A 26,757-nucleotide genomic window follows, 5' to 3' on the forward strand; every position below is an offset into this window, starting at 1 on the left:
ACGACACGCGCTTTTTAGTGAAAGGACGAGATAGTTAGAGGAAAGAAAAAAACTGAAGACAAGAATGTACAGGTCATTCAATGAGATGGAGTTGAGAGGACAGTTCGAGATAGGTCTTGCTAAGATTAAAATCACCAGGGTTTGTTGAATGTAGAACTTCCATGGTTTGAAGATATAAGTGTTATTCCGTTAACGAACATCGTCCACGACTCCATTCGATCCCAAAAGGAGAAGTATATAACTTACTGGTTAAACCAATAAAAAGAAGTGATATATTCTATGTTGACTTTTAAAGAATTTGTGTCTTGATTCTTTGCGTAACATGTTATTCAGAAGGTATGCAATTCCGTTTATGTTTTGGTCCAGTTTGGAATAAATCTGAGAAAAAATATCTAAATATTTCAAAACCACACATGGTCAACTTTATATTTGTTCTTCTCGGCTGTCCTGAATTTACATATTACGCAGATCAAGTTGATCCTAATACAATTTATTCCATCCTTATTCAAACTGAACGACGTTTCCTTCCGTCTGGGGAAGATTGAGTCGTCAATGGTTACGCTTGATTACATCGAACATCGTCAAGGAATCTTGGCGACAATTGGTCCTTTCACTTGGCGGGCTTGATTCACTAATCCGACGAATAAACCGGGTTCTCAAAACGTGACCATGCGCAAAATCGTAATTTTATTACAAACCTTTGACGCTGGTTTTAAAGAATTCACGTAAATTGAAAAAAGATGAGGGTAATATAGGCTTAATGTGATTTTTTGTGGGCTAAGAGCGTCACAATAAATTAAATGCTCAGCGGGATTTTTCACTTTTGATTTTCAATAAATTTAGATTTACTTAAAGATCTGAAGCACGTTAAAGCATCTGTACACACAACTGCACAATCTCGGTGCATTTGAGTGACGATTTCTTCAACAGGATCAAACATTGACTTATTCGAATAGATGGATTATGTGGATAGTCTGAACGACCTTTCGCAGTCTAGACTCAATTTTGAAGCATACATTTTTGATGGACACATAAATTGCTAACAATAAAATAATTAGAAAACGTTAGCACTACATTAGCACGGGTGGTTTGGATTTAGCCGAGTGTTGTTGGTATCAATGTAGGAGAGAAATTATATATCTGTGAATTTGATAATATACGTGAATGATATCCTGTATTACGAGTGTATGCATCTTAAATGCAATTTAATACACGAATGAGTACATTTAATACCCTTTATAAATATACATTAATGCTGTCAAATAGTGCACTTTTATGATAAATGTTATATCATTCAAACTGAATATTTTAGCTATGAATATCTTTTGAGTCACCCGTTTGATGTTGTATATCTAATCTAGTGAATTTCATTCACATCAAGTTAAGTCATTGACATTTAAAAATCTGTTGATTACGATACAAACTGGTAATATCCAGAAAAAGAAGAATTTGATACATTTATTGAGTCTCAACTATTCGTTTGTATACTGAAACCAAATGTTCTTATATATTTTTACATTTAAACTATTATTTCGGATCAAAGTTTTGAACAATATCTCAAAATATTTCGAGTTTCAAGCTTTGAACAAGCCGGCGCTCAAGTCATGTTATATATATATATTTCAAAATTGATGTTTAATGGTATCAAGAAACAATAAATTTGAATATTCATATCCACCGTAATTACCCGCATCGTTGAGCCGCCCGCATCCTTGTTGGTTGCGTATTTCTCTGGCTTGCTCCTTGACTGTTGTTCGCATTTTATACGAGCGTTCGCGCACTCCACTCGTCACTGCGTTTAAACCCGCCTACTTGTCATTGGCGTATTTGGCGTTTTGGAGAGGTCCCAATGAATAATGGAGCTCGGGGCTTTTATCAGAGTGCCTGTCTCCGGGCTATGGAATGCTCTAGAGTGGTCGCCACAGTAACACAATGGACAACCTGACCAGTTACCCAGGTGAGTCCAAAATTTAACTATTTAATTAGTTCTCGTAGTTCCTCGACATTTCTTAGATACTATACGTTACCTAGCAATAATTAAGTGCCTGAAAAATGCAGCTTTCGTTGAGAGTGGTTTGTGGTATGGTTGGTTTTCGTTACCAACTTGACATCTCTTTTTGCCTGGAGTGACTCTTTTAATCATCGTAAAAGTGTTACTACTCGGTATGTTCAAGGAATATTTTTAACGTAAGTGATAAAATATATTTTTAATTAATTATTTATTGAACAAATTAAGCGTATTTAGGGTCTAAAAGAATGGACGATTTGATAAAAAAAAATGTAAACATACTCAAATTCGTTGTGTTTCGTTTTGTAAAACATTAATATTTTACTTTTATTAAATTTGTACTAATAAGTTATTAATAGCAGTACTTTCTGGTATTTGTAATATTTGCAAATTGTCTTCACCGATGACATATTTGTATTTATTATGATATATTTATAAACAAATAATGTAAATTACAATTAATTCTAAATAACACATCGTGAAAAATGCTACTTGCTACAGATGTATTTCGTGCACAAACGGCTCAGTTTATATGGCGAAAAAGAATTTCACTAATAAGATCCTGGAATTAGAAGCATGACTTGAAAAATACTAAAATGGATTTTTTCGTTACTTAACAAAATCATTGTTATTAAAACATTTGCTTTCCCTAAACTATTGTAAACTATTGTATCCATTGACTGTATTGAAAACATTTTTCTTCTGCTTTTTTACTTTTATTTCTTACATGTAATATGAAGAGAAAGTTGGTAATCTGTTTGTATGTACAAACATCTTATACAGTAGAATAGTACAAATGAAAGAATATACTCGTATATAAACATAAAGAATAACTCTTATACCCACTGATGCTTGTTTTAAGATGATACAAAACAACGTGTACAACTTGTTATGGAATGGAAAACCTTATCAAATATAAAGAAATCAAATTATTCAAGAGTATGGCAATTCTGGATTTGAAATGATCAACATATCTCTATTTTTAAAATCAATTAATGTGAGTTGGGTCAAAATAATACTGTTAAACGATCATGAATGTAAATGGTAAAACATTTTGGAGCGACTTAGTTTAAAAAAAACACAATTTGGTTCCAATGAACATGCAGCATATTGAAAAAATATTTATTTCTTAGTGATGTATATAATTATGGGCATCATTCATATATAAATAGGGATGTTGGGATAATATCAAAAGAAACCAAATATGGAACAACAGCCAAAATAAAACAATAAAATAACATAGCATTTGTTTATTAAAAAAATATGACAAGGGCGTCAAATATATCAAACATTTCTATGATTTTCTTGAATATACCTTTGACTGATCCGTGGTATTCACTAGCGGGTTAAGACGGGGGCGCACCCGGCGCTCATCTCCTTTAAAAGTGTTAAATCTTACTTTTTTAAATATTAATATCGGAGGAACAGTATGAAAATAATGCATTTGAACGCAATATTTCTCAGTCTTTCGTTGGGGACGATTTCAAGCCCCAGTTTACCCATTAAAACCATGTATTGTTCTTATTCTTTGTGAAGCGAGCGTTCTTTGTTGCGCATCCAAAGTCCGCCCCCTCTAACGCGAAATCCTGAATACGCCCCTGGTATTGCTGATGCCTGGAAACCCCTCTTAAAACGACGATATATCATATCACACACGTACTTATTATGTAAGTAAAATCAAGGAAATTACAAAAGTAAGTAAACTAGTCTACAATTACTTATTAAACAGCTGAAACCGGACTTAGTGGAAATACGGAAGCAACTTGAACTGAACTCTATTCAACTGAAACTTCTGTATGTGCAGCCACTTAAACTAACAATTGAAACGAAACTTCGGGAATTCCAGTACACTCCATAATGAATATATCATTCCAAATCATAACAAGCTGTATGTAAACAATATAGTTGTTTTTAGAGAATATGACTAATGTATAAAGGACTTTGACTCCATGATCCTCATGTTTCTGCAATGTCATATTACTCGAATGTTTTGTGGTGTGAATTAATACTTTTGTTGACTTTTTTTTAATGTTAACAACATTGTGAATGTCATCGTTGTTAACTTAAAAAACTTTCCTTCTCTGAAATTATAAAAAATACGCTTGTTATCTGCATTATTTTAAATAAGAATTGAGGACATTGTTTCAGATGTATGCGTTTGAAGAAAATATATAAAATCCATCAGCATATATTTCACGTTTTAATTAAAACAATAACGACAATGTTTTTAATTTTATCAAAGTTCTGAACCATCGGCCCATTGTGGACAATGTGGTGCCAATGAATAGGTTTATTTTTTATATATTTTTTATTCGGCTTAGATCAATTCCTTGGATTCTGTAATATAGTGTTTCCACGTATTAAATTCGGTGTACATTGAATTTCACTAATACTCACAAAAATGAAACGTTAATTACGTATATTAATTACATAGCAAACATTAAACAGACATATTCAATTAGGAAGAAATCGATTAACGAATTTCAGTATACAATGAGTCACCAAGTTAAAATATTGCTTCGACACCCGCTACATCCGCTACTGTTTGGTGGATAGGTCCTGGGTTTCATCACACCGGCCATGTACACTGGATACAGTTCCATTATCTTTAGTATTCTCATTTCAAACCTTGGTTACCCGAAGGATGCCAATTTAATTAGTTTATCTAACGTTTGATATGACAGTGATGCGTATTTAATAAAGTTGAGGTTGTGGGCTCAATCCCGACCAGGTGAACTTGCTCATGGCCTCTCAAATTGGGCCTCAGCACTAGCTACTAACTAAGAAACGGACTTCGAGAGAAATTATATAAGTTATAAATTTTCATCACAATCGAGCAGTATTGTTGTTAATTTAAGGTTTTAAATGATAACACATATTTTATTTAAATTGTATAGCCTATATTTTAAGTTCTCAAAGAAAAAGCCGAAAACAACAGACTTATTCATTTTATAATTCAGTCTCCTCAATCCTTTCAATGATATATGTATAATATTTCATCTAGGCTGCTGAACTGCTTGATTGACTTTTTTAGAAAAAAAATAATCGCTTCAGATTGATAATTTTAGCATACAAACAATTAATTTATCATTAGTTTAGAAGAAAAAACATGTATACATGCTTTGAAATAGGAAACTATTTTAGGCCGCTAGGCCGCCAGGCTGCTAACTTCACGCCGCCAGGCCGCTGAACTGCTTGATTGACTTTCTTGAATTTTTTTATAATCGCTTCATTTTGATAGTTTTAGGATACAAACAATTAATTCATCATTGTTTTAAAGAAAAAGCATGTATACATGCTTAAGGAAAGGAAACCATTTCAGGCCGCTAGGCCCCTAGGCCGCCAGGTCGCTAACTTCACGCCGCTAGGTCGTAAGGCCGCTGAACTGCTTGACTGACTTTTAAAAAAAAAGTATATAATCGCTTCAGGGTGATATTTTGAGCATACAAACAATTAATTTATCATTGTTTTAGAAGAACAAAACATGTATACATGCTTTAAAATAGGAAACCATTTTAGGCCTCCAGGCCGCTAACTTCACGCTGGTAGGCCGCTGAGCTGCTTGAGTTTATAATCGCTTCAGATTGATAATTTTAGCATACAAACAATTAATATATCATTGTTTTAAAAGAAAATACATTTTAAAATCCTCTGAAATAGAAAACAATTTAAGGCCGCTGTGTTAATGTTTGAATAAATTTGTTTATTGAATTATCATTGTTTTCCAAGAAAACGCATGAACAATTGCTTTGAAATAGAGAAAAAAAGGCCGCTAGGACGCTAGGCCGCCAACTTCATGCCGCCCGCTACGCCGCCAACTTCACGCCGCTATGCCGCTAACTTCACGCCGCTGGGCAACTAGGCCGCTTCCTTCACGCCGCTAGGCCACTAGGCCGCTTTCTTCACGTATATAATATTTCAATGTATTAATAAAGTAAAAAAAATATTTACCGTAGTGAGTAACTGCTATTATTTCTTAGTGTTCAGTTTTGCCTTGTACAAGAAATATTCGAAGTACATATTTCAGAAAGATTTAAGACAGACAGGCATACAGACAGACAGACACACGAGATATATCACTGTGTACAATAAGTAGTCTACTATTTTTGATACAACGATTCTGATTTCTAAATGACATCCCCACGAACATCTGATTATGTTTCCAGATATAAAATACCTCATTTTGTCAACGTGTTTGTCTTAAACCGTTATTCTCTTATTTTTGAAGCATTCGACTGTTATTTTTATAGTATTCGACTGATTTTTTTCAAGTGTATACATTGTTTACAAAAGAAAGCTACAGTTTATATTCTTTTTCTAATGTTTCTGGTGACACACATCCAATCAATTCACATTTTTGGTTTATTTAATTGCGCTCTATTGTTATATTTTATCCACAGCCATGTAAAATAAGAGCCTTCACACATGACTTACAAATGGTTCTTTAAAGTTATGAGTTTAAAAGAACAATTCAAAATTAATTTAAAATGTAGTCAGGCAAAATCAAACGGCTTACCATTTTCAAATAGGGTCAACAGTATACATTACTGCTAGTCCACCTAAATGGCCGTCAACCAGTCTTTTGACAATTTTTCGACTATGGCAGACTGGTGGACTGCTACGCTCATTTCGTGACCCAGATTATATTTATGTGAAAATAACGACTCTAACGACAAATCCAACCCAGTTAAGATCACTGTTAGGTACATTTGTAACAATTATATCATTATTAATCAACATCGATGCATAATATTACTATATATTCTTTCGCCCAGTGTTAAATGGTAGAGAGTTGTAGCGTTACAGGGATCCACATGAAATGTCAAAATAATAAAAAAGTATCCCTGATCGCTCATTATTGTAGCTAACATTACTGCGAGACCTTTGATACCCTTTTTGTTCCTTATAAAACAAACAATTTGCCAATTAGTTGATGGTGCAACTATCTTCACAAGGCTGTTTATATACGTTTTTATTTACCTTACCGATGCCTATGACCACAAGCATGTAGTTAAGTTCTTGTTTGAGTTCACACTGGAGCCTATCCCAAGCCCTAGTGTACATGCTTGGAGTAATTTTTTCTAAGCAGACTACATATACGTTCTTTTTTATTTTAATTAAATTTTTACATTGTGTAGATTTTTAAATGTTCGCTTTATGCATTGCTTTCAGAAATGAAAGTAAAATAAATACATGTACATTATATTAAATCGAAAAAAAGCATGGATAATATATATGATTGCTTGTACAAAACAGTCGCTATGTTTGTAAAATGAAATTAGTATGTCATAAGAAAATTGTTCCATCTAATAACTATCTGTACGAATATTCAATTTGATTCTATTTCACTTAATGTACACAATGAATCACCTTTTTATTAATCGGAATTCAAAAATCTTTTTTTAGCATTCTTGATTATACCCTTTAAATGCAGTACAAACATAAAGAAAATGACAAATGTATCATTTCAAATTGACAATTGCATTGTACATTGAATAACCTCTGCCAAAATATAGCGCTAAAATTTGATTTTTTTATTATATATAACTTTCTGAAGTCCATAAGAATACAATAACGAATTATTTTAATATTTGTTGATGATTGAACAGGCATTAAATATTTTCATAATACCTTTGCATCACGTACATTAACACCTGATTTTAAGGTATAGAGTGTGTTGTTTCGAGTATAGAATTTTTTCGAAAATGAATTTAGTTACATTCTTTAATAATTGATTTACATTTACTCAGTGTGTGTATACCACGTGATAAATTACGTCATTCGAAGCAAAATGTTGCCTTCCGATGTAGCATTTATGACGCAATTTATCACGTGGTATACACACACTGGTACTACAAATTTAACAATATTTTAGAAATATACATATTACAGCGTCAAAAGAACACACATTCTATATTTTTTATTAATAATTTTACATAAATCATAATGGTATTTACAAGATAGTTAATTAATGAGTTCGTTATAGTATTAATAGCTTTTTGTTATAGCATTCTATATAAATGACAAAAGATAAAAGACCGTGTATATGTTTGTCCAAAATAACATTAGCCAGGTAAGTGTCTCCCCTGGTGTATTAGTAGTTCAAAACAGTCAACAAGTTAAAACCGACTATCCACATTAGCATATCGACCAGAGCATTAATACTATACACGTTCATCATTTGCATATTGCTTTCATCAATAAAGGGCTCCCACAAACTTGACAAATTGCCGTTTGATGACATTTACACGCATGCGCGAACATTGCATAGCAACGGGATACCTTTATGTTAGGAATGCCCGTGAAAATCCACCATGTACCTGTTTTATAATAAAACTGCTGAAGTTTAACAATTTCATCTTAAAGAAGGTAAAACTCTGAAAGTTTTATTTGTTTAGTGGCATGACATTTATTACAGAAAATGGCTTAGAGAACAATTAAATATCTTTTGCGGCATTTAGTACATGCGTCATATATTTTATTCAATTTCTTTTGAATTGTTGTTTGCTGATTCTTCAATAGTTATGTATTTCATTTCAAGAATTAAATCAAACAATAAACATTGCCCTAAATATCAATGTACTAGTATCAGAATAGTTAATTTTACAAACCATCATATTCAGGCTTTGTCGGCGAAACTTGGTTCTTCTTTCTTCAGATTTGGGGGTGCGAAAATTGTGTTCAAAGCATCGTTGCTCTCTTTTTGATACACGACTTATTTGATTTTTAGACTGGCTTGAGAGTTGCTTGTCAAATGACCAGCGGTCAGACAGCAATGATGGTGAGACGAGTGGGCAAAGTATCAATAGCAATCTGTCATCGGAGGACCGCAAAGGTTTGTTATTTCTGCATCCTCTGCATCAGCGCATTTGTGAAGGTCCAAAACTCATTTCAATAAAAAGGTGTTTTATATACCAACAATAACAAACTAAGACCTATGTCCGGAAAACAGTAAATTATGATATTTGTTAAAAGGACCGACAAGGTAGCCCCCGTAGGTAGGACCGGACAAACATATTATAGTGACCGCTGTGTCATAATACTGGATTGTTATTAAAATATACTGAAATACGGACCACTCGACTGTATATGTACAGAGAAGGGACAAATTAATTGTAGTAAGGTATACTTTTTTCAGGTACATATGCCAGATTGAGATCAGCTTCAAAACCACACTCCACGCCACTGACACTGAAATGGTAGGCAAATAACATTTTAAGTTTTAAATTAGTTTTGATTTAAAATCGCATACTGTAGGTTGATGCCAGATTCTGTTTCCTTCTTTTATTTGATTTTAATGATCAAAACAAAAGCAAATGATTTGCTTACAAATAAAGTAGTATAAGAGATTTTTGGCGCTTTTTACTTTGATGTTTGTGGCCACGTAGATATTATTTAAAAAATCCATTTATTAAGTTTTATATTTGGTTATTGGTACACAAATAATATGATTGTTTTTGTTTGATCATTAAAGTCAAATGAGTGAAGCATAATACTGCATCAAAATGATTTTTTGCATCAACCTAAATACATGTAGTGCGCCTTTAACATCGTCATGATCTGGGGCCATATTCAATATCAAACTAAGATTTAACTTAAGTTTAAGATCAAAATCCAAATTCTTTGATTGGACAGTAAAACTAGTTGAACAATATAACTTGAATTAAATCAGGCATGTATAAGGATAAGGATAAGGATAAGGATAAGGAATTATATTGAATGTTTAGGGGTTGATATTCAATAGTTATCTTAATAAATTGGATATAAGAACGATGTAGCTAATAAGATTACTGTTAATACTAATAATTGACCAACATAGAGAATGGAGTCAATGAAGTATGACCATAAGATTAACCTAAGTTGAATGTTGAATACCACCCCAGGTATATACAATATGCTTTAACGACGTTTATATTTAGTGGAACTTCTGTTTTTACTGACCGTGTAAAGCATGTAATCTTATTTGCATGTAGAATATAAGCTTTTTATTTATACTTAGATATGAAGCTATATCCTGCAATGTTTGTATAAATATTTTGACACCAATATGCAATAATTTTGAACTGTACTATTATTATACATATATTATATCCGTTCTATGTCTATAAATGTTTGTATATACCATGAATATCTTCAGCCATGGGGGAAATAAAGATGTTGAGTTGAGTTGAGTTGAGTTGAACTCGTTATATTTTGGCTAGTTTGCAAATTTAAATTATTCGATTGGTTAATACTAATATGGTAGGATGATCTTGAACATGTTCAATGTAAACATTAAAGCTTCTTGCTAAAGCTTCCATTGTTTTAGGGTTATTTTTGTTTCCATTATCAAGAATTGCTTTTCACAGGCTTGAAGAGAACTATGAAATAGCCGAAGGAGTGTGCATCCCGCGTAGCACCTTGTACGTTCACTATCTGGACTACTGTGAGAAGCACGACTCCCAGCCTGTCAATGCAGCTAGTTTCGGCAAGGTTAATTATTTTTACAACCTAGTTGAAGGAATATATTATGAAGGTTGAATTCTAAAGAGCACTTTTTATGTTTATTTTCTGCAAGAGAGAACGACGCATAGCTTGTCAAAGTTTTGCCACGGTATGTTCCCACATGTCATTATAACTAAGCTGATGGTTGGCAGATATTGTTTAATGCACTCTGTATGTTGCTAGTCTTGTTTGTGTTTAATAGGATGCACTCTGTATGTTGCTAGTCTTGTTTGTGTTTAATAGGATGCACTCTGTATGTTGCTAGTCTTGTTTGTCTTTAATAGGATGCACTCTGTATGTTACTAGTCTTGTTTGTGTTTAATAGGATGCACTCTGTATGTTGCTAGTCTTGTTTGTGTTTAATAGGATGCACTCTGTATGTTGCTAGTCTTGTTTGTTTAATAGGATGCACTCTGTATGTTACTAGTCTTGTTTGTGTTTAATAGGATGCACTCTGTATGTTGCTAGTCTTGTTTGTGTTTAATAGGATGCACTCTGTATGTTGCTAGTCTTGTTTGTGTTTAATAGGAAGGTGTGTTCGACCTTGGTTCACTGACAACTTAAGTTTAAGTTTGGGACTGAGGCTCAGAAAACTGAATTCTAAAATTTGTTGAAATATCTACACTATAACTCATTTTGACGAAATGTAAATGCCTGATTAAAGAACAGATTATCTGTAACAGACCTTTTTTAAACCATCTTTGTTACTATTATAGAATTTCAACAATAAAATTAAAAGTTAGCTTTTCTGAACGTAAGGGAATATTGTTGTGTATATGGGCAGTCTGGGGTTGCTCTCCGTTTAGGAAATAGTGGTGTGTAACCCTTACAATTTTAGTCTCGTAAATATAGGTAATAAAAAGAAAATAAAAAGAAAACCTGTGTTTCTTAATTCTATTCGTTCTTCCCTAAATAATCAGTAAAGTAAAAGCAATAGCAATATGGGCCCAGTAGTCATTCAAGTTTGATTAAGAAGATTCGACCTAAATTGGTATAACAATTGATAATAATTTTACTATAAATACTTTATACACCTAAAGTATAGTCTTAATCCTATCGTCACAATTAAAAAAGATATAATTTATAAAGTGTCGCATGGACACATGATGGATAATGCTTGGATATGAAGAGCCTAGCATTAAACGAGATAAACATAAATTGGTGGACCTGTTAAGATCCTACAAAAATTCTCTTTATAAATAGTCGAGCATATAAAGAAGAGCTATACTACTCACAATTAAATTAGTTGGATGGTAATATATACTATCAATTTATATCATACCATTGCATACGAAAATAATACTATTATAAATTAGATTTAAAAACAAGTAATTTTATGCTGGATAATGTTTTATATAAATAAATCATGGGTTAACATCATCCAAGGGAGATAATAATAATTTCATCAAACATTTTGAAACTGTCAAATGGTGGTTTAATAAAAAATAATGTTAACTTACAGTTTTTAACTTCAATGGGTATTATACATACTAGTACTGTACATTTCCATAGCACAAATATGCCGTAGCTGCCCTGTGTGTTGAGGTTGACCAATCTTTCCCGTGCCGACCGGCCTCATTACATACATTCAGTGGGAACTAATTTGTGTGTGTGGGATGGTGGATGGGGTCTTTTTCTACATGTTTGGGTCTTTTTTGTATACAGGGGGTTGTCTTTTGGTAAAGGATATTGACTACCCGGCTATTATTCGTCAGGGGCAATTATTCTATGGTTGGGGTTGATTACTTTATGAATGAAGGTCATTATTGTATGGTGTATGGTGGGACTTCATTATTCTACTTTACCAAACCGAAATATATCTTCAATATTAGTTATACAGCAATATGTTACATGATAGTATTATTATTCAAGGAAATGTGCAGCATATCGCTAAGGAGGCATTGCCCATGGGTTTATCGTTAAGCTGAGATATACAGAGATTTACCATGTGGCATAACATTATTTAATGTTTAAAGTGACACTCTTATTCAAAATCAATACACACACATGTATAACAAACATCATTTTTGACTGATAAACCTTCAACTACTTACTAAATAATGCTTTTATGGAAAATACCAATTCCTGATAACAAGATTGTAACTGTGTACTTACAGCAGAAAGCGCACAATTATTAAATGATTGATGAATGCTATAAGATTTACCGTGTGATCTCCTATATTTTCATAAGGTAGAAATACCGTGTTTTCTGCACCTTTATTTCAAATTAGACTCGGTTTCCTTCATAAGAACCATTGTTTTCGACATTTATTTATCCTTTTGGGAATATTAAAACAATACTATTAATTGTGGTAAATCTTATTTGTAAGTAAGTGTGCAGCTTTAAACACTGTATACTTACCCTTAGAAATATCCTGGTTATCATTCATGATAATTGATCCTTTGTTGTCACTATTACATTCTGGTTCACCTACTGATGCCTTGCAGATCATTCGGCAACAGTTTCCACAACTGACCACGAGAAGATTAGGAACACGAGGCCAATCAAAGTAAGTCACAGTGACTGCTCCGATAAACTTACAACACAAGAAAGTGTTGTTTGTTTTGGGAAGAAAAAAACAGTTTCCTTTTTATGGTTTCAACTTTTCTCTGTTCGTCCGTCACAGTTACTGTTCCGGTATACTTACACATTGTTGTCATAAATGTCCCATGTTCCTTCGTCAAATTTACAACATAAAATGGAATTGCTGTTCTTTAATAGTGAAGATTACATTTAACAGTCTCTCTAAAGAGACACATGCATACGGGATAAAGTTTTCTAATGCACTTCGATGTATATTTAACTTCCCTTCCAGGTACCACTACTATGGAGTCGGCGTCCGTGAAACTTCGCTTTACTATGAGGTTGGATACTCGGCAAAAGGTGTTCAAAGGTAGGATTATCTGAACATTTTCGAACGTCTGTCCTAACCATTATTTACTACGAAAGTTAACTTACCATTTATTTATATTAGTTTCACAATATTCATATAATATTCAGAGGCTTCATTGGTTAAGGATGTTGGCAGGGTGGTCGGGGTACTCCCTTATTATTCTTTTAACAATTTATATTTCGAAATGGTGCATTTTGGGCGTATTTTTTTACCTTTTCACCTATATTGAAATAAAAAGTACCCCCCCCCCCCGGATCCGTTAGTAATATTCACTCTTTAATGTTGACGTCATCTGAAACTTCAATTTCATATTTATGATGACAGTTTATAAACTTTTACAGCTCAACGGATGGAAAGAAAGATCCGGCAAAACAGGTACGCGTTCTAAATAAGAATTTTGTTCGTTGTTACCACCTATCAATGCTAGCTGCATAGTTTGATTTCTGTCTTTTTGAAATTTAAGATATACGCCGTTAGAACATCATTAGTGATACATGTATAAGTTTGTATGTCTCCTTACGCATGTGTAAATGTTTTTTAGATAGTGGCCTACTCGCCTCGGTCCAAACTTGGAACTCTTTTGCCCGAATTTCCTGAAATCAAAGACATCAAACTCCCATCAAATGTCGCTGAGGAGAAGGTACAGACAATCTTTAAGATATTGTCACAACTTGCTAATACTAGTTTAGAAGAATTATTCAAATAATGTTGCCGAGGTTTTATTTTAGATACATTTGGATATATTTTGTCATCATCGCAAAAATGTCTTTTAAATTAATTTTGTTTGTACAGGTACTGACTTTTCTAATGATGTATAGAACCCATTGCCAAAGAATTCTGGACACAGTCATCAGAGCTAACTTTGACGAGGTATGTAATTTATTTCTTAACTGAATTTTCACCGGAGACCCTTAATTAGCATTACTAATACACCGGAAACTGAAACGAGTTGATTTTCTTATTTATACAGCTACAAGAGTTGCGTTACATTTTACTCCTAATCTGACATGAACACGTATTATGTTATGTTTTTTTAACAAACATCTTCCAACAGGTACAGAGTTTCTTGCTTCATTTCTGGCAAGGGATGCCCAGCCACATCAAGACGATCCTTGAGTGTAAAGTGTTGGTCACATTGGTCGGCGTTTGCGACTCCATACTCTATAGAGCCATCGCCAATGTGCTCATGCCGACCGTGCTGCAGCCCTTACCGGATAGGTAATTCAATTACATAGATATGAAAGGTCATTTCATTACAGTCATAAAATATGTACGTGAAGTTAGCGGCCTAGCGGCCTAGCGGCCTAGCGGCGTGAAGTTAGCGGCCTAGCGGCCTAGCGGCCTAGCGGCGTGAAGTTAGCGGCCTGGCGGCCTAGCGGCCTAGCGGCGTGAAGTTGGCGGCCTAGCGGCCTAGCGGCCTGGCGGCCTAATTATTTTTTCTATTTCCAAGCAATTGTTAATGCGTTTTTTTTTTAAAACAATGATAAATCAAGGTTTTTTATTCATATAGTTACATAGCGGCCTTAAATTGTTATATATTCAGAATATTTCTCTTTACCTTTTATTCTAAAACAATTTTAAATTAACTGTTTTATGCACAAATTATCACTCTGAAGCGTTTTTCAAACTTTTTTCAAAAAGTCGATCAAGCACTTCAGCGACCTAGCGGTATAGAAGCCTGAAATTAGCGGCCTAGCGGCCTAGCGGCCTAAATTGAATCCTATTTCAAAGCATGTATACATGCATTTTCTTCTAAAACAATAACATTTTAACTGTTTTTATGCACAAATTAACACATTGAAGCGATTATCAACAGTTTTTTTCCAAAAACGTCGATAAAGCAGTCAGCTATTTCAAAGCATTAAACATGCCTGTTCTTCTTAATCAATGATATATTAACTGTTTATATGCACAAATTATCACTCTGAAGCGTTTTTCAACTTTTTTTCAAAAAAGTCGATCGTGCACTTCAGCGGCCTAGCGGCCTAGCGGCCTAGCGGCGTGAAGTTAGCGGCCTGGCGGCCTAGCGGCCTAGCGGCCTAAAATGGTATCCTATTTCAAAGCATGTATACATGCATTTTCTTCTAAAACAATGACATATTAACTGTTTTTATGCACAAATTAACACTTTGAAGCTATTAGCGATTATCAATATTTTTTTTTAAAGCGTCGATAAAGCAGTCAGCTATTTCAAAGCATTAAACATGCCTGATCTTCTAAAACAATGATATATTTACTGTTTTATGCACAAATTATCACTCTAAAGCGTTTTTTATTTTTTTTTCAAAAAAGTTGATCGAGCACTTCAGCGGCCTAGCGGCCTAGCGGCCTAGCGGCGTGAAGTTAGCGGCCTGGCGGCCTAGCGGCCTAGCGGCCTAAAATGGTTTCCTATTTCAAAGCATGTATACATGCATTTTCTTCTAAAACAATGACATATTAACTGTTTGAATGCACAAATTAACACTTTGAAGCTATTAGCGATAATCAACATCTTTTTTTTTCAAAAAAGTCGATTAAGCAGTCAGCTATTTCAAAGCATTAAACATGCCTGATCTTCTTAATCAATGATATATTTACTGTTTATATGCACAAATTATCACTCTGAAGCGTTTTTCAACTTTTTTTCAAAAAAGTCGATCGAGCACTTCAGCGGCCTAGCGGCCTAGCGGCCTAGCGGCCTAGCGGCGTGAAGTTAGCGGCCTGGCGGCCTAGCGGCCTAGCGGCCTTAAATGGTATCCTATTTCAAAGCATGTATACATGTATTTTCTTCTAAAACAATGACATATTAACTGTTTTTATGCACAAATTAACACTTTGAAGCTATTAGCGATTATCAACATTTTTTTAAAAAGCGTCGATAAAGCAGTCAGCTATTTCAAAGCATTAAACATGCCTGTTCTTCTAAAACAATGATGTATTTATTGTTTTTATGCACAAGTTATCACTCTGAAGCGTTTTTCAATTATTTTTCAAAAAAGTTGATCGAGCACTTCAGCGGCCTAGCGGCGTGAAGTTAGCGGCCTGGCGGCCTAGCGGCCTAGCGGCCTAAAATGGTTTCCTATTTCAAAGCATGTATACATGCATTTTCTTCTAAAACAATGACATATTAACTGTTTTTATGCACAAATTAACACTTTGAAGCTATTAGCGATAATCAACATCTTTTTTTTTTTCAAAAAAGTCGATTAAGCAGTCAGCATACATGCCAATCCTTCTCAAAAATATGTTGATAATCGCCTCAGAGTGATAGTCTGTGCATAAAAACAGTTAACATATCATTTTTTTAGAAGAAAATGCATGTAGTCATGCTTTGAAATAGGATAGCATTTTAGGCCGCCAGGCCGCTAGGCCGCTAACTTCACGCCGCTAGGCCGCTAGGCCGCTGAAGTGCTTGATCGACTTTTTTTTTAAAAAGTTGAAAAACGGTTCAGAGTGATAATTTGTGCATAAAACAATAAATATATCATTGTTTTAGAAGAACATGCATGTTTAATGCTTTGAAATAGATGACTGCTTTATCGACGCTTTTGAAAAAAAAACTGTTGATAATCGCTAATAGCTTCAAAGTGTTAATTTGTGCATAAAAACAGTTAATATGTCATTGTTTAAGAAGAAAATGCATGTATACATGCTTTGAAATAGGATACCATTTTAGGCCGCTAGGCCGCTAGGCCGCCAGGCCGCTAACTTCACGCCGCTAGGCCGCTAGGCCGCTAGGCCGCTGAAGTGCTCGATCGACTTTTTTGAAAAAAAGTTGAAAAACGCTTCAGAGTTATAATTTGTGCATATAAACAGTAAATATATCATTGTTTTAGAAGATCAGGCATGTTTAATGCTTTGAAATAGCTGACTGCTTTATCGACGCTTTTAAAAAAAAAATGTTGATAATCGCTTATTGCTTCAAAGTGTTAATTTGTGCATAAAAACAGTTAATATGTCATTGTTTTAGAAGAAAATGCATGTATACATGCTTTGAAATAGGATACCATTTTAGGCCGCTAGGCCGCTAGGCCGCCAGGCCGCTAACTTCACGCCGCTAGGCCGCTAGGCCGCTAGGCCGCTGAAGTGTTCGATCGACTTTTTTGAAAAAAAGTTGAAAAACGCTTCAGAGTGATAATTTGTGCATATAAACAGTAAATATATCATTGATTAAGAAGATCAGGCATGTTTAATGCTTTGAAATAGCTGACTGCTTAATCGACTTTTTTGAAAAAAAAGATGTTGATTATCGCTAATAGCTTCAAAGTGTTAATTTGTGCATTCAAACAGTTAATATGTCATTGTTTTAGAAAAAAATGCATGTATACATGCTTTGAAATAGGAAACCATTTTAGGCCGCTAGGCCGCTAGGCCGTCAGGCCGCTAACTTCACGCCGCTAGGCCGCTAGGCCGCTGAAGTGCTCGATCAACTTTTTTGAAAAAAAATAAAAAACGCTTTAGAGTGATAATTTGTGCATAAAACAGTAAATATATCATTGTTTTAGAAGATCAGGCATGTTTAATGCTTTGAAATAGCTGACTGCTTTATCGACGCTTTAAAAAAAATAAATATTGATAATCGCTAATAGCTTCAAAGTGTTAATTTGTGCATAAAAACAGTTAATATGTCATTGTTTTAGAAGAAAATGCATGTATACATGCTTTGAAATAGGATACCATTTTAGGCCGCTAGGCCGCTAGGCCGCCAGGCCGCTAACTTCACGCCGCTAGGCCGCTAGGCCGCTGAAGTGCACGATCGACTTTTTTGAAAAAAAGTTGAAAAACGCTTCAGAGTGATAATTTGTGCATATAAACAGTTAATATATCATTGATTAAGAAGAACAGGCATGTTTAATGCTTTGAAATAGCTGACTGCTTTATCGACGTTTTTGGAAAAAAACTGTTGATAATCGCTTCAATGTGTTAATTTGTGCATAAAAACAGTTAAAATGTTATTGTTTTAGAAGAAAATGCATGTATACATGCTTTAAAATAGGATTCAATTTAGGCCGCTAGGCCGCTAGGCCGCTAATTTCAGGCTTCTATGCCGCTAGGTCGCTGAAGTGCTTGATCGACTTTTTTGAAAAAAGTTTGAAAAACGCTTCAGAGTGATAATTTGTGCATAAAACAGTTAATTTAAAATTGTTTTAGAATAAAAGGTAAAGAAAAATATTCTGAATATATAACAATTTAAGGCCGCTATGTAACTATATGAATCAAAAACCTTGATTTATCATTGTTTTAAAAAACGCATTAACAATTGCTTGGAAATAGAAAAAATAATTAGGCCGCCAGGCCGCTAGGCCGCTAGGCCGCCAACTTCACGCCGCTAGGCCGCTAGGCCGCCAGGCCGCTAACTTCACGCCGCTAGGCCGCTAGGCCGCTAGGCCGCTAACTTCACGCCGCTAGGCCGCTAGGCCGCTAGGCCGCTAACTTCACGTACATTCATAAAATATATATCAACATGATACTCGAGTGTAAGGTTATTGGTTGAGGTATTTGACTCCATATTTTATTAAGTCATCGCTAATGTTCTCATGTCGACCACCATTTAATGGAAATATAAGAACTATAACATTGAAGTCCGAGACAAATACTTTAATGAGTTGTTAGTTTTTCAGGTTTAACAACTTGTGTTTTGGAAGTATTCGTAATGAAAGGACACAAATACTTTAAACCATTTTAGACAAATACTTACATACAGGTTGTCCTGTTCCCAAAAGCGTACTGTTAATAACAAATAAATAGTTAATATAAAAAATGAATTTGTGCTTTCCAGTTTGACACAAGTGATTCGACAGTTTTCTGAACAGCTGGACGAGTGGCTACGTAGAGCTTTGGACTCTCTTCCGAGACCACTGCAGAGAATAAAATTTGATTGTAAGTTGGGCTCATGTTGATAATGGCACCAATCCGGCATTTAATTTAAATTTGGCATGAACGTATGAGGTTTTATATTGTCCGACAGTATTAACCTGTTCTTGGTCTTAATGCATGGACGTATTATACGGTGATAACGGAAAAGAACTCGGTTTCTCTGGGCTTTCCGTGCATTCCGGGTCACGTTCGTGACGAGTTCGGCGATGGTTGATTATATTCAGTAATTTGTTATCAGAACAAAGCACTAAATATTTATTCATCCTCAGTAGCCAAATGGTTAATGGACAGGACAATTAATGTTTTGTCAACTATAACCCGATCGAATCCCGTCCAAATCACATGTTTGTTGATGTTTTCATTCACATTTACTATATACCATTTACAAATACTAATATTATTACTGTCCTGTAAATTTATTTAAACGAGACTTTTGAAAGAGGATACCAGGATCAGGTCAATGTTGTCGAGTACTATACATACACTAGTTCAAGTCCCTAGTGAGTTTAATAGAGCTGACCACAACATTAACTGATATTGATAATGTTATTGTGATGCCAATGAGGTCTATCTTTGTTTTTTAAACGTTATGTGTCTCTTTAAGTGTCTGTGAGGCGTAAGCCTTTAAACTGCGTCTTCGTTATCGTTTTTGCTACTGGAATTGCTCTTGTAGTTTTTATTGTATGGTCAATTAGCCTTCAATATTTTTACAACTACACTCGCTCCGTTCCTGTTTTTAATTTGGTCTTATTTCTGTTTGTGAGCAATCTTAGAATTAAAATTTTCATTTGTTTCACAACTTAGCATTTTTTGTATGACATAACAAGAATTTGCCCATTATGCCAGGTTGGCTCGGAAACGTTTCTAAAGGTTGTAATTGCTGTTGGTTCTTTGTCATAAAAATTATGTGAAAATCCACCGTTTGACTTTCATGAATATCGTTCTTATACCATGCAGTAGCACGAGGGTTCGCGCAAGTCCTGAAGCGACAAACATCCCTAAACCATCTGTGCCAGGCTGCTCGGACAGTGGTCAACTCTGCGGACATAACTGCACAGATGCTGGACGATTGGTTCAATGTGGACCTCAATAGTATTATCAAACAGACTCTCTATACCACGGAGACGGGGACCGACACGGATAGTGTCTGTATCGTCAAACGTAAGTTAATGATCCGTTTTAACGGAATTAAAACTTTGAAGGAAAGCGTTTTACAACTCTTTTTATCGCACAAGTTGACGACAACCATAAGAGACATATGATATTTTTTATCAGTTTTGAATGTAAAGCAATCAAGAAATTACTACGGTCATTACAATTATTTGTATCCTGTGGCAAAACTTCTGAAAGTTCATGTACGTACACAATTTTGTGTCTTTTTCAAAATGGTACAGTGGCAAGGGACTTCGAGATACTGCTGGAGGATCAGGCACCTGTAGAATCTTACATAGAGTGGCTGGACGGAATGGTAGATAGCTGTGTCGTCCAGGTAAATAAGACTGATGTGCTTCTCACTATATTCATATAACTCAACATATAACGCAAATTGTACGTACATGTTCATTTGACATCATGCACGTTCTGTCAAACAACCCGAGCACTCTCGTTTACAATCTGTATTCGGGATAAAGGGGGTAACTTTTGGGGTTTTTGGCATTTTTAGTTTGAAAAAGTGCATTTTGGTGTTTTTGTTATTTTGTTTTTCTCCAATATTGACTTCAAAAGCTATCTCGGAAATCCTGAATCGGGGGACGGTATTTAATTTCAATAATGACTAAGACATGTTCAATGTTCACGAAGGGTCAATCTTACTAGATCTGAAAAGAATCTTATAGGTTTTATCAAACCATATGATAGTCACATTGTATTATTTCTAGAAATGTGGTCAGCCATCTCGGGCAATGCAGAAGACAGCGCGGCAATTTCTGTTGATGTGGAGCTGCGTAGGAACAAGAGTCATACGGGACATGACGCTGCACAGCGCTCCTAGCTTCGGTAATATACTACCATGTGTGCATCCTTAGAAAAAGATGTTGCAAATGCTTGCTTAATATGGTTTGAGTGGCATGACATATCTAAATAAAATTGATATTTAAATGTGTCCGATATTTGTGTTACATCGAATGACAGAAAATGTTTCACTTTGCGTCAATACAGTCAAACCTGTATTAAGTGGCCACCCTTGGGAAATGATCAAAGTGGCTGCTCAAGACAGGTGGCCACTTAATCCAGGTTTGACATTTCCGCCACTTTAGCTTTATTCAAGGATGGAGTATGTATCTTCACGCTTACGCTTAATATAAGAAATTGATTTGAGTCCTTCCAGTTAAATTCCTTGGCAACACTTCTTGCACTGCGGCTGTTTTCTAATAACTTTATACACTCGACACGTTCTTTTAGAGTCAAACACTTTCGATTAGTCTTATTTTCAGTCATAATCAAAGTTAAAAAAAAATATCAAGAACAATGCATTGTAAATATCCGTTCGTAGAAATATAAATCCGATCACTTTGAAAAATAATATTGATGTATTAGTAATTGGACTTGAGTGTTAGTTTTGCCATATTTGAGGGTGTTTCCTTTGTTTTTATCTGTACGTTAACTCCACTATCGGAACGGCAACAAGAAGGCGGAGCTTTACCGTTTACTAACTAGCAAGCGGATAAATTACAACGCTTTTCAGTTATATCGCCAGTTATTTAACGTTGCCCTTGGTAATATTGTACAATACAGTTACGTCGCCAACTGCCCGCTCGTATATAATTTCAGAACCTCGGGTTGTATATGCATTAAATATTATTTCTTTCTCAACAACTGCAGCATTGCAAAGCAATTGTCCATTGGCACATAATGTATATTTTACTGGTTAGGTCCATAACTCAACGATATATATGCATCTTGATCAACATTACATTGTCTGATGCCTTTACAGGTTCATTCCATCTTCTACATCTGATGTTCGACGAGTATGTTCTGTATGTGGTAGAAAACCTGCATAATCAAGATAAAGCACATGAACTTTTGAAAGCAGTGAAAGGGGAAATAAGCATCAGTATGTCAAACAGTTCTGTTCCTTGACATATTTTACAGCACTCGAGTGTTCATGACATATCATTTTGATTAATAATTGGGAAAGTTCAATTCGAGACAATATGTTTTAACGGTATGCATGTATATTTAGGAACAAATGTTTTCTTTAAATAATTGATTCAATGTAGTATAAAAGTTGTGATGAAACAATGACATTTACATGGACAATTCCAGTAACCTATAATTTAATCAAGATTTTGCTTAAGGCACAAGTTTCTTTAACAAACAAACACTAAACAAGAGACCCTAATCGTCACACAACAACAAAAACATTACACAATTATCCCAAAATAAAATGAATGTTGTTAATCGTAGTCCTAACCCTGAGCAATTTATTTTACGTTCATAGATTTTCTAGACGAACTGTTTACTGACCTACCTGCGGATATTGAAGGAGAGGTTGGAGGAAACGTTAGGAACTCCTGTGAGAGGGGGACAGTCATAAAGGGCCCCGGGCATGATGCTATCTACCAACAACAGGCGACAAGTATGGGATTGTTTATGCTGTGTGTGATGTTCCTATTTTTATTTAAACACCAAACAGCATGTCAGACATACATTAAAATGGAAATTCTTATGTTTGAGATATTAATATGACTTTATAACACTTAAAGTTCATTGAAAATATATCAATCCCAAAATAAAGTTCTGTGGAAATGGTTTGTGGTAAATGTAAACCTCTCAAATGCGTGTGACTTTTTACTTGCAGGTCCGGAATTATATACCAGTAACAGTGACAACCAGTATTTTCAACAAAGTCCTAAATTTAACAGGTAAATCGGTCTGATTGAACTTCATCCTATATATAAATGATACAGATAATTATATGTCATAATTCATCATTAACAATGCTGTTCATTTGAACCTTTTTTATATCTTTTCAACAGCGGAATTCCTGGACAGTTCCCTCATGTGTATAACCCAGTTGAACAACGATCCCGCCCTTGTCACATGTCAACATTTTGTGGTTATTCTCAAGGATCACCAACTTCCGCTTTTAGTGCAGGCCTTAATTCCGGGGCGAATAATTTTGAGCATTATGATTGGTCGAATACTGCACATACATTTACATCTTCTGCTCCGCACCAAATGGGTTTAGAGAAAGACAGTGAAATGAATTACCCATTCAAAAACAACAACAACAACAAAGAAATGTACACTGACCAGTTGGGCGATTTTCATTCCAGTTGTGCTTCAGAGCCCTTTAGACGCCATCCATTTTTTGAAGAGAGAAATTCAAACAGTGCTTCGGATGCATTTCAGTATAATGTGACTAGCCTTATATAATGATGAAATACAGATAAATGGTGTTACTACTTATAAAGAAACTACCAAAGAAGTTGATGCAGTATACTGTGTATACTGTTGTCTTTTACATTCTATTATCAAATATTATAGCCATAAACAATCATTTTAGAATTTTGCATTTGTTTTAAAAGTATATGTTAATGACACGAATGTGATATGGGTAAAATGCAAACTTTAATCTATTTGAAGTTAAGATGGTAGACTATTAAATAAAAAAGAATATGCATGGAATATATTAGCAGAGACCAGTATTACAACTGTAAATGTATAGTTTGATAATTCTTAGGTATCCAGGAAAACATTATCGTTGGCATTAGTTACATATGTGTCTGTACGTTTGCGACCAGCCAATCTGAGCACTGGCCTTAAATTGTATTGCTTTTCCATCTTTATAGAATAACTTATAAACAAGACTCTAGACTTTGGATCTTTATTGACATTTTACCGAGCAATGAAGCGATGATTGTGTTGTCATTTATATGAAAAACATATATTAATTAAAACACACATGCCGTTTTTTAACAGCTTATACATGTATCAGAAATGTAACAAATATTATCAGATTCCATGTTGTTTTTAACAAAACAATACATCTATGCAATTTAAGGCATATAATGAAGTTTTTTAGTGCAATATATTTTACCTCGTGAACACTAAAAGTGAATATTTCTCTCTTGACTAAACCACTCGTAAAATATAATTGTCTTTGCTCACTCAGTGAAATTTATTGCGATCTTACACTGAAACAAAGAGTTATCTTCTATATTATAAATGTTTTCCTGCGATTAATAGAGATTTTTGATTTGAATAAAAATGAAATATCACTGTTTCAGACAGTGAAATAGCAATTTTGATATTTTTACTGACTGTTTTAAAATGTTAGCCCGGACCGGCATCTTAATAAAGGATGCAAGGCTGTGAAACAATTTCAACGACGGCATTTCCGAAATGACTTTTCGGCCGCATCAATCACATTAAAATCATATCGTGACGTTCACTTCATTTCATTACGTTATAAACTAAAATAAACAAGTGTTTGATTCAGTGTAATATCGGAATCAAATTCTCCTCGTGAACCCCTAAAGGTAAATATTGCATTCGATGCTATACAACTCCAGAAATTTAACTTTAATGATCATAACGATCTTACATTAAAACAACTAAGAATCCTCAAATCAATGCTCACAAGGCGTTGAATGTTCAGATATAGAAACACTTCAAGAGGTTGTTTATAAAATAGAACTGCATTAAATAGCTAGCGACACTTAAATCAGATCGGAATGCGATGGTCTGAAGAAATGTTATTGGTCTCTGCATTGGCAAATCATAGTATTCAGATAAATTTCTTTAAGGCTAAAGCCTAAATAAAACTGGCAAGTGCTTTTAGAAATTAAGATATGTTTTACAGCCCAGAATTGATGCGATTTAAAACCTTCTTTATGACTTTTGACCCAATTACCGAATTGTACGAGGTTTTTTTCTGCCTAAAGTAAGCTCGTGTAACTTCCCATTGGCCAGCAGTAATATCCAACGAATCCTGCCGATATCAAGTATAATATACCAAGTATTAAAATGAAAATTCCTTGAGCTGTGTGTCAATATAACAATACAAATAGGGCCGGTTCCAGGGTTTTGCATGAACCTCAGGGACCACACATATATACCCCCTTCTCTCAGGGACATCACACATATACCCCCTTCCCACAGGGACCTTACACATATATCCTTCCCTCAGGGACCTCACACGTATACTCATTCCCTAAGGGACATCACACATATACCCCCTTCCCAGATTTAAGTACACGGGTTTTGCAGAGAAGATTTGGCTTGGACGCTTCGGAAATAAGTATCTGCTTCTTCCTTTTTACTCGCCTTTTTGGCAAAAGGGCCTTATAAAAGAACTTGCTTAAATGTATCATGCACACTTTACTGACTACGGTATGTAAAATGACGTGGTTTTAAAAAAAAGCATGACATGTGAATTTTCATAACATATAATCATATGTTGTCCAAACAATGACAATATTAGGAATAAACTCTAGTTTGCAAAACATATTACGGAATGAAGTTTCAAACTGTTTTGTGAACTGAAACCGTACACTCGTCATGACAATTATTGGCAGAATGTATGAGTCAGGTACATTCTCAATGTTTTACCAAGTTACATTGATAAATACCGTAAAAGGTGAAGGTGTGCCGGTTAAAGATAATTACACATAAAAAAATAAACGACATTAAACGGGTTTATATAAATGTTTGAATATGCAAAACAAGTTACAAATAGGTGATGAATTGCCTTAATACATTTATTGTTTATAAAAAAGGTAAAACAAATTGAAAATGACATTATCATGAAATGTTTATCAAATTATCAATGGATAGTATCAAAACGACTCGTATGCATTTCATTTCCGAACGATATGCATTTTAATTCACTGTAATTTTACATTGAACAAGGGTCATTATAAGCTGGTTTCAAAACACTTCCTACGTCTATCTTGACAAGTTGAAACAGGTTTGGACAAACGCTCGAAAACCAGATTCCGTTGGACAGGTTTCGTCCTGATCTGGCCAAAGTCATATTCCAAGGGTTCTTCTTCCCTTTCCTCGTCATGTTTATCTTTGCCATCCAATGGTTTACGTCGGATGGCCGTAGGCTGACCAAGTTCGCTCTTTAAACGATCAAAAAGCGACCCATTTGTATTCTTGAAGTCGACCATTTTCTTTACTCTTACAAAGGCGCGAAGTCTTCGGTCGTCTATTTCGCTGGCATCAAATGAATCGAAGTTGATAACGATTATATCAGTTGTTTTATCCCTTCTAAATTTGGTCCAAATCAGACCAAATTCATTCAAGCAAATATAGCTTCTCAGATATTCGTTGCAAACAATTACAACAAATTTGTGACTTTTCTCTATGGCTTTTGGAAGTTCATCGTCCAAGTTACATCCGCCATTTATGTCAAAGGCAGGAACAAAGGATTTAAACAAAGCTTCAGATAATTCGTTCCTAACTTTCCAAACAAAACGAAAAACGTCATCATTCGAATCACAGAACGATAGGAAAACGTCATACAGAAAATCACCGTCATCTGTTTTTCTGGAATGCAGTTTTCGG

At 34.6% G+C, this 26,757-nt stretch overlaps 2 protein-coding genes across 2 annotated transcripts; both read left to right on the forward strand.

The window, feature by feature from the left end:
* The first annotated feature begins 64 nt into the window (after window positions 1-64).
* Window positions 65-22,320, forward strand: LOC128235896 (transcription factor RFX4-like). The gene is made up of 16 exons (XM_052950683.1): window positions 65-139; window positions 1,912-1,957; window positions 8,739-8,843; window positions 9,147-9,207; window positions 10,357-10,480; window positions 12,941-13,002; window positions 13,309-13,386; window positions 13,728-13,761; window positions 13,928-14,026; window positions 14,179-14,256; window positions 14,441-14,604; window positions 19,145-19,245; window positions 20,200-20,403; window positions 20,637-20,731; window positions 21,120-21,237; window positions 22,175-22,320. Exons 1-16 carry the CDS (start codon window positions 65-67, stop codon window positions 22,318-22,320), a joined length of 1,590 nt encoding a protein of 529 aa, XP_052806643.1.
* A 368-nt stretch (window positions 22,321-22,688) lies between these two features.
* On the forward strand, window positions 22,689-23,522 carry LOC128234158 (uncharacterized). The gene is made up of 3 exons (XM_052948194.1): window positions 22,689-22,819; window positions 23,042-23,105; window positions 23,220-23,522. Exons 1-3 carry the CDS (start codon window positions 22,790-22,792, stop codon window positions 23,429-23,431), a joined length of 306 nt encoding a protein of 101 aa, XP_052804154.1. The 5' UTR covers window positions 22,689-22,789; the 3' UTR covers window positions 23,432-23,522.
* Window positions 23,523-26,757: the final 3,235 nt, after the last annotated feature.

Source organism: Mya arenaria, chromosome 5, assembly GCF_026914265.1.
Source record: "Mya arenaria isolate MELC-2E11 chromosome 5, ASM2691426v1".
In the NCBI taxonomy this organism is placed as follows: domain Eukaryota; kingdom Metazoa; phylum Mollusca; class Bivalvia; order Myida; family Myidae; genus Mya; species Mya arenaria.